Source organism: Vipera ursinii, assembly GCF_947247035.1.
Source record: "Vipera ursinii genome assembly, chromosome: Z".
In the NCBI taxonomy this organism is placed as follows: Eukaryota; Metazoa; Chordata; class Lepidosauria; order Squamata; family Viperidae; genus Vipera; species Vipera ursinii.
In genome coordinates, this window is record NC_139517.1 from 24092343 (window position 1) to 24104910 (window position 12568).

Sequence of the window (12568 nt, forward strand, 5' to 3'; positions counted from 1 at the left end):
CTTTTTGCCTCCAAAAGAGGTAACAGATTTTTTTTTTGGGGGGGTGTGTGACTTGGATATTCGAGCTTGCCGGCCTGGACTGAGGATTTTTAAGGTTTTTAAGGGTTTTTTTTATTATTTTTGGGCTATCTAATTTATTTTTTATTTTAACTTGTATATTGTATTGTTTTAATCGCCCTGTAAACTGCCCTGAGTCCCTCAGGAAAAGGGTGGTATATAAATCGAATTAAAATAAATAAAAATAAATAAATTTCTATCACTGACAACCCCACCCAACTTGTCCACTTCTGTGACTAAAGGAGCAGTTTCATTCTGCAGCTGCATTTCAGCCTGCGTTTCACAGTCAGGCTTTTCTGGAAGGCCTCTGCAGCCGAGTACTGAACTATGGATTCAATGTATTCATAGGTAAAGACCACAGAATAGTTTTTCATCAGATCTAGTTTGTTATTCTTAATTGCTATAGTTAATTAGATTCTAATGAATCTGGTTTAAGTCCTGATGCTTATATGGAGAATCTTGACTCAGTACTTTACAATCTTATCTCTGAGCCCATTTATTAATATGGATTTAATCTGTAGCTTGGTCCTCAGCTGCAGAGGTCTTGCAGAACCAAGCTGAATCAAGATTGTCCATATAAGCATCAGGACTTAAACCAGGTTAATTAGGGTCTAATTAACTATACCCATTAAGAATAACAAACTAGATCTGCTGAAAAGCTATTCTGGGGTCTTTGCCTGTGAATACATTCACCAAGTTGGAAATTGTAATACTTATTGATGACATTAAAATACATCATTTTTTATATTTGTTGTACCATTAAAAACAAAGGAAACAATATTGAGTGGCAGGTAGGATAGACATCTGCCTACAGTCAAACAAAAATGTGATTGATAGCTTTCCTCAAAGCTTGCTTTATATCTTTATTCCTCAGACTGTACACAAAAGGATTTACCAGGGGAGTCAAAATGGTGTAGAACACAGAGCAGATCTTATTAAGATCTCTAAGGGTTCTGTTCTTTGGCAATACATATACTATCACTATAGTTCCATAAAAGAGTATAACCACAGTGAGATGGGATGAACAAGTAGAAAATGTTTTCTTCCTTCCTACAGTGGATGGAATCCTTAAAATGTTTTTTACAATACAGCCATAGGAGATAAGAGTTAAAAGAAAAGGAAGCAATCCAAAGATAGCTGACAGAATAAATATTAGGAGCTGGATTTTCATGGTGTTACTGCAGGATACTTGGAGTAGTGGTGTAAAATCACAGAAAAAGTGATCAATTACATTAGGTCCGCAAAACACTAACTGTTTTATTAAATAGGTTGGCACAGAGTTCACAAGAAACCCAATAATCCAAGAGCAACCTGCTAACCACAGACAGGTTTTCATACTCATAATGGCAACATAATGCAATGGTTTGCATATTGCTAAATACCGATCGTAAGACATGGCAGCAAGTAAGTAGCATTCTGCTGTAGCCAATCCCCCAAAGAAATATAACTGTGTGAAACAGGAATTTATTGGCATCAACCTATTTCCAGTTAGGAAGCTGTCAAGCATTCTGGGGAAAATAGTTGAAATGTAGCATGTTTCTAAGCAAGATAAATTTATCAGAAATAAATACATTGGAGTGTAAAGGTGATGGTCAGCTACAATTATGACAACAATAAGAAAGTTCCCTAGCATTGACACAAGATAGATAAGTAGAAACACCAGAAAAAGAAGAATTTGAAAGTCATAAATATTTCCAAATCCCAGCAGGATGAATTCTTTTATTACTGTTTGATTGTTCTCTTCTCTGCCTTCCATGGTTATTCTGTAGGTTAAATCAATGAGCTGCAAAGCCTATAGAAAACAAGGATTCCTCATAAAAAAACTGATACAAGACCTAAAAGTATTCAGTACAGAATTGTGACTTTAGAGTACTAATGTACAAGAATATATATAGTCTATGGTCAGTAATTGATTAGTAATCTCCATTACAGTCATCTGATATACCCAGGATCTTTCCTCCTAGAGTTAAATATAAGATTTATGCAACTTAATTACGACACCATTCTTCAGATTCTAGCTATGTCTTCTTCTCATATTTACATACTTTTAACCATGGTTATAAAATTATTGTCACTTATGGCATAAAACTGATTTAATAGTCTGGCACTTCCTTATTTAAGTTAAAACTTCATTCCAGTTGAAAACATTTTGTCATCATCCTCATCTTTTTTTTAAAAAAAATCTAAGACCTATTTATAATAATGTTTTACTGGTGGCAAGAGGTATCAATGCCCATTGATTTATCAGCTGCTCCCACAAGTAGCTGCAATCTTCAAAATTTCCTCTTCCTGGTGATTCCACAGCCATCCAAAATTTATTTTGTATCATTCCTAAGTGCTCACCTTTTAAATCCAGCTGCCAAAGAGCCAGCTGTGAAAGCAAACACAGCAGATCGTGAGTAAAGGAAAGAAAATCCCTTACTCCTCAGCAGACATCTTCATCCTCATTCTTATTATCTGCTTTATTCAGACATACTAACCAAATAATGTGCATTAAAGATGTAAAAGACGGATGGGACTCCGTCGAAACGTTGCACCCCCACCTTTAGTTCTACGCGGGGAAAAACCCGAACGCAAATTCCATCACCTCACACGTACAAGATTCATTCCAATTCATAGAGATCATAAGTAAACTAAACTTACAGCCCTGTGACCTACTTGTGAGCTTCGATGTCGTATCCCTCTTCACCCAAGTGCCAATCAAAGAAGCCTTGACAGCTATCCTAAATAAATACAACCCCCCAAAACACATCCTAGATCTGACCAACCACTGCCTATCTAACACATACTTCATCTACAATGGACAAAGATACAAACAAATGGAAGGAGCACCCATGGGATCACCCCTTTCACCTGTCATCGCAAACCTCTACATGGAACACTTTGAAACCCTCGCTCTAGAAAAATCCAACCACAAACCCAAACTCTGGCTCAGATACGTAGATGACACCTTCGTAATCTGGCCACATGGCAAAGAAAAACTGGATGACTTCCTCACACACCTCAATAGCCTACACCCCAAAATACAATTCACCATGGAAACAGAAGCTAACAACCAACTTCCCTTCCTTGATGTTTTAGTCTACAAGAAATCCAACGGCTCCCTAGGACACACTATCTACCATAAAAAAACGCACACAAACCGCTATCTGAATGCACTCTCACACCACCACCCAGCACAGATTAACTCCGTAGCCAAGACACTCATCTCCAGAACAAAACAACTAGCTGACAAACAACACCTAAAAACCGAACTACACAACCTCACTAATGTACTAACAGCCAATGGATTCCAAAGAAACATGATTACCAACTTAATCCGAAGAGAGACACCCACAAAAACCCAAGACAGAGAACAAGAAAAAGGCAAAGCCCTCCTCCCATACTTAAAAGGGACCACAGACAGAATCAGCAAAGTCCTCCAAAAACACAACATCAAAACAGCATTCTACACAGACAGAAAAGTATCCACCATCCTAAGAAACCCCAAGGACATAATTGGGTTAGAAAACCAAGGAGTATACGAAATCCCATGCACCACCTGCCCCACCACATACATCGGACAGACCAACAGAAGAATAAGTGCACGCATTGAAGAGCACAAAAACTCACTCAGAAAGGGAGAACAAACTTCATCCCTGGTGTACATACACACACACACACACACACACACACACACACACACACGGCTTTTTTTCTCATAGTAGATCCTGCCACTTGCATGAGACCATTTTAAGGTTATCTGTATTTTTATTGCATTAAGGTATTTGTTTCCATCCACAATACACAACTGTCTATAGGGATTAAAAATAAATACCTGAGATTCAGTTCCATGTGTGTTTAATAAAGTGAACTGAAATGGTAAAGCAGTTAAAAATGTCTGTCAGATTAGAAGGGTTTCTCCATGTATTTTCTAATCCTTAAATCTGAATGTTGCAGAATGCAGACTTTTTCTATGAAATCATAACTGTAAGTAAATTCCTTTTCCTTTCCCCTCCTTGAATCTATAATATACAGTATACCACATTACATTTGAAGAAAAACATAATTTACAAACTGAACCTTAGACTTCATTCAGTCTAAGATTCAAAGCTATATTTAAACATATGAAAGAAATTTCTCAAGTAGGCAAAATGTTCACAAGCAGTGAATGTCTATACGGGTTTAAACTGTCCCTATGATAAATACTTTGTTTTCAGCACTAGGGAATTAATTAAAATATTTAACCAAACAAATGAAGAAAGGCTAATGGGAAAATTTTAAAATCTCTACTATCCAAATAAGGGAAATGTATTTATTTCCAGTGACTAAAAATATTGTAATAAGAACTAAATCATAGAACAGGTTAAACTCTACACAATAGTGTTTGTGTTGTTTTATACAGCAATGGTATATTGTTTTGCTCTAAAATTCAGTAATAAGTAAACAAATTTGGCCATTCTCTTGAAGAGTGTCATTGATTTAACTGCTAAGGAATAAGAATAAGAACATTTAGTGTCAACTCATAGTATGCCTAATTAAGTGATTATGTTAGATCAAAAACAAGGAAAGTGGAGAAGGACATGAGCCACTCGTTTATACTCCTTGAGTGGACAAGAATATATACATTTACGTTTATATCTAACTTATCTTCTAATAATAATGAAACTAATGTACAGTTCACTTATAGTTTTGATAGGGCTTCCTTAGAAGAATTTAAGCTCAAATGTTAGTAGAAAAAGTAATGAATTGGAAGATGTGGAGACACCTGGTCCATAGAACAACCAAGAGTTAGACATGACTGAATGAATAGCATCATCATCATCATCATCATCACCACATATTTACCCTAAATATTTATGAAAATTTCCAGTAGGGCCATGGAAGCTGAGGATTCTTACTAGATTAATATAAGCTAGGTTTTTAAATGGCAGAGCTGTATTGTGCCAGATGCCAGCTGTAATGAAGAATTGGAAGGGAATTGTGTGTGTGTGTGTGTGTGTGTGAGAGAGAGAGAGAGAGAGAGACAGAGACAGAGACAGAGACAGAGACAGAGAGACAGAGAGACAGAGAGACAGAGAGACAGAGAGACAGAGAGACAGAGACAAAGACAAAAACATACAGAGAGAATACATATTATATTGGGGCAAACAAATAAGGGTCCTTAAGATTTTTGACTGGAAAACTTTGGTTGGGTACATATGATATTTGTCAAACAGTGTGCTGTAACTTAACTAACACACAATCTTTTTAATATTTTGCAAGTACTAAAGATCTGCAAAGAGATGGGTCTTGCCTGTTCGTATTAGTTTGGTTGATGTACATGTCCTGTGTTTTCCATAATTTCCTGAGTATATTACTGCTGGTTTTTCATAATTGATAATTGGGTCATCTTCTCTGAAAACAAAGTCAAATGTCCTGAGACATCTTCTCAAAACTTTTTGTATTTTTTTTTTTAAAAATGCTCTCAAGGACATGTGAAGTGTTAATATACCACTTTATACTCTTTTGGTAAGACTGCATCCAAGTCAACATACAAAAGATATAAAAAAAGATATTGAGACTTTAGAAAGAATGCAGACAAGAGCAACAAAGATGATTAGGGATCCAGAAGCTAAAACATATAATGAACACTTGCAAGAGCTGGGTATATAGTCTAATGAAAAGAAGGACTAATGGCAGTTTTTCAGACAAGAGGAGGTCAACCTGTTCTCCAGAGCACTTAAGGGCAGGATAAAAAATAATAGAGGGAAATTTATCAAGGAGAGACCCAACCTAGAATCAAGGAGAAATTTCCTTCCCCAGTGACAATTAACAAGTGGAATGGCTTGCCTCCAGAAGTTATGGATACTCCATCACTAGCAATTTAAGAAAAGATTGAACAGCCATTTGTCCAGAATGTCTATTTAGGGTCTCTGGCTTGAGCAGGGGGTTGGATTAGAAGACCACCAAAGTCGCTTCCATCTCAATGTTTCTGTATTCTGTATCATGTATCAGTAAACACCAAATAGTTTTATTGGCCAGTGAGAAAATGCAACTCTATGACAGGACTCTAACAAGAGAATTTATGTAGTTATACCTGTGTTGAAATGTAGTTCTGTTTCACTTTTTTTTAATGAACATGAGTGAGAAAGTTAAGCGGATGTTCTTCAGAATATTATATCTAACTGGAACTATGTTGTTCTGTGTAGTTTCATAATTAGAATAGAGTAAAGAGGTTCCAGTCAATTAAGTATTTATTTATTTATTTATTTATTTATTTATTTATTTATTTATTTATTTAATTTATTGGACTTATATGCCACCCTATCTCCCGAAGGACTCAGGGCAGCTAACAACAATAACATACAATAAATACTGAAGTTAAGATAAAATTAAAATTAAAGGCCTCTGTACAATAAATTAAAATTAAAATAAATTAAAAATTAGAGTTAAAAAATTAAAAACATAATTAAAATCCCTGTCAGTCCAGGTCAGCCAGGTGGAAAAGGAGTGTTTTGAGGCCACGGCGAAAGGACTGGAGATCTTGGGCCATCCAACACTCATGGGGGAGCTGTTTCCACAGGGCTGGTGCTCCCACAGAGAAGGCCCTCCCCCTGGGGGTCGCCAGCCGACATTGTCTAGCCGACGGTACCCTGAGGAGGCCTTCTCTGTGTGAGCGTACTGGGCGATGGGTAACAATTCCTAGAAACTGAATCAAATGATAAGTTCATATCTATGAATGAAACATAACATTTTCTCTGAGGTTAAGTGATATATATTTCAGCTAAATGGCAAAAGTGTAAAGCTGACCAATCTTTGCACTGTTTATTCTTCTGCCAAAATGTTATTATTACCACATCCAATCTACAAGTTTCTGTTACAGGTAACCACCACAAAACATGTTATGAAATTTGGCAGATTGAGTATTAATTTGCTGGGTTTCTTTCATACACTTTTAATACAATGGGAAATTGTTAGATTTATTCATAGCATTTCTGATGTCTATGTGTATTATGCTGTTGTCCAATATTAGCTCCCAATACTACATTCATTTTCAATAATTCCTTTGGAATTAAATCTTCCCCAGCCATTTAAAAAAAATCATGAAAAATAATTTAGTAATCTCAAAAGGAGATATAGAAGTCTAGTTTGTAGTATTTAAGGACACAAAAAAGTGTAGATTAGTATTGTATCGAATCTAAATCTAAAATTCTGAAGGTGTTTAAAAGCAAACATCTGGAGAAAGGCACAAAAATACAAAGGGAATCTACACCAAAATTACTAGAATTGAATGTGGTCTATAATCTGTAATATGATTTGTGCAAATCTACTGTGGAACAGAGTAAAAATTTAAATCTGTTAAACATGTTTTCTTTAGAAGTTGGGAGGGAAGTGGTTATATAGAGTTATTATCATCCTAAAATTATAGGTTCTTCCTCTTGGGAAATCCTCAATGGATTCCACATATATTGTATGCATTGCCTGATGAATGAAACTCTATATACAGAGACTTATCTATTGCAGGATGACTAGAATTCATTAGGTCATCCTGACCTGTAAACAATGAAGCTTGTTTGTTTGTTTGTTTGTTTTTGATGATGGCTGTATTTTGACTGGAAACTGCCTCAGAGCAAGGAAGAGAACCACTTCCAATTCCATGGTTGACTATACTGAAACATTACTCCTAACCCTCAGTGTTTATGCTACAGTTTCCTAACTATTTTTCCATGTTGTCCTCAGAATAATCTTTATTTCTTAAGTTGAGGGATTTAGAACTTCATTCTTTTCAACACATAAACCCAACAATCATAAAGAAAAAAAAAGATTGTCTAATGAGCTCAGACCAAAACTATCAACAAGACAATTGTAGACTTATTTTAGACTTGTAGGAGGATAGCTGCATTAGTCTATGGGAGCCAAAATTTAGAACTTTTTCCTAATTAACAATTTTTTTGAATAAATAAACTTAGAGCTTTATTATGCCTTTTAATAACATTTGCTGGATTAATTCTAATATTTGGCCAAACAATATCAATAAATTTGTAAAACTTCACATAACCTGAAAACCCCGTGTGATACTCATAACTTTTTAATTTATCTTAGCCAAAAACAATACATATAATATTTCAATGCACATAAAATTAAGCAGTTTTTGTTTTCTGATTAAATATGTATCTACAGAACTGATTTTGAAGATAGAACAATCAATGAATGAAATATTATCTAAACTATAAGGAAAAAAATAAAGTATTTCATTTAAGAATATAAGAGGAACATACTTTGACTCTTTTTATATTTTTCTAAACTTGAACAAAATGTAAAATAGTCTTCTCAAAGAATCTTTTACTTCTCTATTTCTTAAACTGTATATAATAGGATTAAGCATGGGGGTTATTATGGTGTAGATCACAGAGAATACTTTATGAAGCCCATTCAGTTTGTTAGTGTTAGGTACTACATAGATACTCATCAGAGTCCCATAAAAAATAGTCACTACCAAGAGATGAGAAGAACAGGTGGAAAATGCCTTTTGTTTTCCTACAGTGGAAGGCATTCTCATTATGGCTACAATGATAAATGTGTAAGATGTTAGAGTTAATATAGATGGTGGGAAAGTAAATACTGAGCTTAAAACATAAAGAAAAACTTTTAAAGCATATGTGTCCCCACAAAATAATTCTATAATTGGGAAGGTGTCACAAAAGAAATGATCAATTCTATTATTGCAGAAAAGTAATTTGGATATGATAATCAGTGTAATAGTGTTTGCTAAAAAACCACTAATCCAAGAATAGGCTATCAGTTTAAAACACATTCTGCCATTCATCATGATGCTATAATGTAGTGGTTTGCATATAGCTAAATACCGATCATACGACATTGCAGACAACAGGTAACATTCCACAGATACAAAAGAACCAAAAAAATAATGTTGCACAAAGCAAGTAGTGTAAGAAATCAGTTTACTTCCAGTAAGTAAGTTGAATAGCATTTGTGGTAAGATGTTTGAACTGCTACAGGCCTCCAAGCATGAAAGGTTCCCAAGGAAAAAATACATGGGAATGTGGAGGTGTTGATCAAAAACAACCAATAGAATAATAAATAGGTTCCCAGCCATGGTCCCCATGTAGATGAGGAAGAAGAGCAAGTAGACAGGAATATGTAGTATCTGATGGTTTCCAAATCCAAGCAGAATGAATTCATCATTGAATGTCTGATTTGTCATTTCAGTAGTTTCCAATAACTGTCCCTGGAAAAAGTAACATGGCAAATCATATTGTCATTTTTCTCTTTGATTTAAAACATATATAAAAATGGGAAAAATCCACTTCCACTACCTCTTCAATTTCATTAGTGTTATTGGTTTTCCTCCCTTAAAATATTTTTTTTCTAAAATAATAAAATATTATTTGACAGAGCCAACTAGGTACTTTTATTTTTACTGTATATTGACAGATTGGTCTCAACTACCATTGTATATTTTAAAAATAGAAATCAAACCTACATTTTGCATAACAAAAGGCAATGGCTATTATGAAGGAGCACATGATTTTTTACTATAAACACATATGACTCAAATAAATTCAGTGTTTTAGAATTTTCTCACTTAAAGTATGACTTGATTTCTTTTTCATTTAATTTTTAATATCATTTAGTAATACCTTGGGTCTTCAGATACACAATTTTTAATAGGGAACAAAAGAGCTATGTACCTTCAATGGAATAGTCATGAGAAATGTAGAAAGGTGATCATCTAAAGCTGAGACAGAATTTCTTCAGAACTCATTCAGCTTAGAGTATTTTCACTTATACTGCTTTGTCCTAACCTCACAATGTTCCCGGTATTTGCAATTATGTCACTGTTTCTTTAATGGAATGAAGTGGAGAGAAAAAAAATACATCCATCACAAAAGAAATGAATTTTTAAAACTTATTTATGCATATGTTAGACACAATGAAGAAAGCTGGATATCTTTATTTCCAACTTAAAATCTCTTTCTCTGTGATATGTGAGAACTTTTGGCTGTACTTACAAACACACAAAATATAAATTCATTCTCACATTTAAATTGATTTGATTTGATTATGAGACAAAGCACAAAGAAAAGAAACTTGTACATCAAATAGGCATGATAAATGTCTAAAATGAAGGAAATATATCCCATAAAAATGATCGAATATTATAGAAACTGAATATGTTACCAAAACATCTATAAATAAAGTTGTTACCACTGTCTCTGATGTGATGGAAACTTGAACAGAGATTCAGTCCTAATGCCTTAATGTTATATTTCTTTCATAGCTTTCTTACTAATATTATGTTTGTATGACTGTTTGGATTTTTTAAATGTAATTGTATAATTGCGTTTTGTGAGAGTATTTTTATCAGAGTAGGAAGAAAGTTTCCTTTACTCCCCAGGCATATACAGATCACTAGGGAAAAAGCAGCATGAGGAAGTCTAGGGAAAGAAAGATCTTCAATTTAATTTAAAAAAACCAAAAACCTTAGAAGAATATTTATTGTGCAGTGTGCACCTGTTTACAAATGATCTGTTTATTAAAGTGCCTCCAGCTGTGCACAGCAGCAGTGGACCCTATTGCCATCACTTTCCCCTGACTCCGAAATGGCAGAAAGGGTCCAGTCATGGCAGTTTGGCTTGGGAGGGGAGTGAAAGAGAAGGCCGTCAAGCAAGGAATGGCCTGGCTAGGGATGCCCTGAAGTAAGTGGGTGTAGGGTGCATGGGACAGCTCCACACCCTCCCCCACCTGCCTTGCCTCTTTGTGGTGGCAGCAGTGCTACACGCGCTTTGTTGCCCCATTGTGGCAGCAAGGTGCCATGGAATGAGCAGGGTTCTAACTAGGGCTTATTTTGGGGGTAGGGCTTATATTAGGCCCACCCCTAACATCAGGGTAGGTCTTATTTTCAGGGAAATGGCAGGCATGTGAAACTCACAAGTGATGTAACCTCACACAACATATGGTGACTTTTCCCCCATTGCCGGCAATGAGGTAGGTGCAGTTTTGGCATGACCCATCCAGCCCATGAGCCAGCAGTTTGACATGCCTGGTATAAGGGATGTCTTAGCTTTTGTTAGTTTTATTATATTATTTGCAAGGAACTTGTCTGAGAGCTTCAATAAGGCCAAAATTATTACATGCATCTTGTTGGTGTTTTGTAGTGTTTGGGACCCCTTTGTTCCCACTTACTTGAGCACCAAAGGGAATACATGGTTGCTGTAGAAGTCTTTTGTATTTTTTTTCTCTGGTACAGGACTACTGGGTTGCATCTTTTTTCCAAAGTGCTACAATATAATTATGAAACCTGGACTTAATTACAAAGATCATTTGATAAGACAAATTAATTAAACTAGATCCTATCTTATTTTCATTCTTTTTCTGTCCTTTGTCACTTGTTTTCATCATGCGGTTATCTCATATTTCATAAAAAATATTTATTTATTAGCTTATTGTTGACAACAACCTATTTCTATACATTTTAAATAAAATAATACATTACCAAAACACAAGGTTGTATAGTAAACCTGCAAGATATTTGTTGCTGAAATGTGTAGAGAAGATCTATGTGGCAGCCTGTATCATCAATGCAAATATAACCATATAAGTCACATGGCAGGGAGATAAATGTAAATTTGAATGTGGATAGTGCTTATTTACCAACTGCAATTAGGACTGGCAAGTTTGTCACTAAGTGTGACAGTCATAAAGTGAAATATTATGTGAATATGTCTAACCTTCAGTTTTGACTGGGATTATTAGAAAATCATTTTTTTAAATCCCATTTATATCCCGCCCTTCTCCGAAGACTCAGGGCGGCTTACAATCTAAGAAGCACAAATCAATGTGCTTAGCAATAGCCTTCATTCTATGTATATGCCTGCTTATTAGGGCTTTCGCCCCACCCCCCCCAAGCGGCATTTTTACAAATTCAGCTTATTCGCAGTCATTAAATGCAATGTCACATGCCCTTGATCTGCAACTGATTTCTGGCTTCCCCATTTATTTTGCTCATAGGAAACCAGCTGTAAAGCTGATCATGTGATCATGGAAATGGTGGTCATGTGACCACTGGATCCTGCAATCATTGCAAATACACAATGTATACCATTTTTATGAGGAGATAACTGAACCACAGGGCATCCCCTGTTAGACAATTCAACTGTGAAGCTATTCATCCATTCCCCCACCCCTATATATCTACAGTATAGAAGAAATACTACTGCAATTCCCACAGACAATCTAAAGCAGAGGTGTCAAACTCGCAATGTCACATGACATGTCATGACATATCACAACTTTTTTTCCATTGCCGGCAATGAGGTGGATGCAGTTTTGAATATGTTAGAACCAGTACAGAATGGGGAACATCCCTTAGCAGGAATAAGTGATTGGATTAATTTGACACAAGAGAGATTATTAAATCTTGAGGGCCACGACTTGTTGTTTGGCTGGCATGCATATTTGTTGTATGATAAGAAGGTAGATAATGTGTTTAGAGTGCATATTTTAAGACAGGCATTGTTGAGAGTTT

At 35.4% G+C, this 12568-nt stretch overlaps 2 protein-coding genes across 2 annotated transcripts; both read right to left on the reverse strand.

Moving 5' to 3' along the window:
• Positions 1–871: 871 nt before the first annotated feature.
• LOC310650051 (olfactory receptor 11L1-like) lies at positions 872–1813 on the reverse strand (the record flags this gene model as incomplete). The annotated part of the gene is made up of 1 exon (XM_083378888.1): positions 872–1813. One exon carries the CDS (start codon positions 1811–1813, stop codon positions 872–874), a length of 942 nt encoding a protein of 313 aa, XP_083235014.1.
• Positions 1814–8308: 6495 nt separating this feature from the next.
• On the reverse strand, positions 8309–9244 carry LOC310650052 (olfactory receptor 8G50-like; the record flags this gene model as incomplete). The annotated part of the gene is made up of 1 exon (XM_083378889.1): positions 8309–9244. The coding sequence occupies one exon, from the start codon at positions 9242–9244 to the stop codon at positions 8309–8311; it is 936 nt and encodes a 311-aa protein (XP_083235015.1).
• Positions 9245–12568: the final 3324 nt, after the last annotated feature.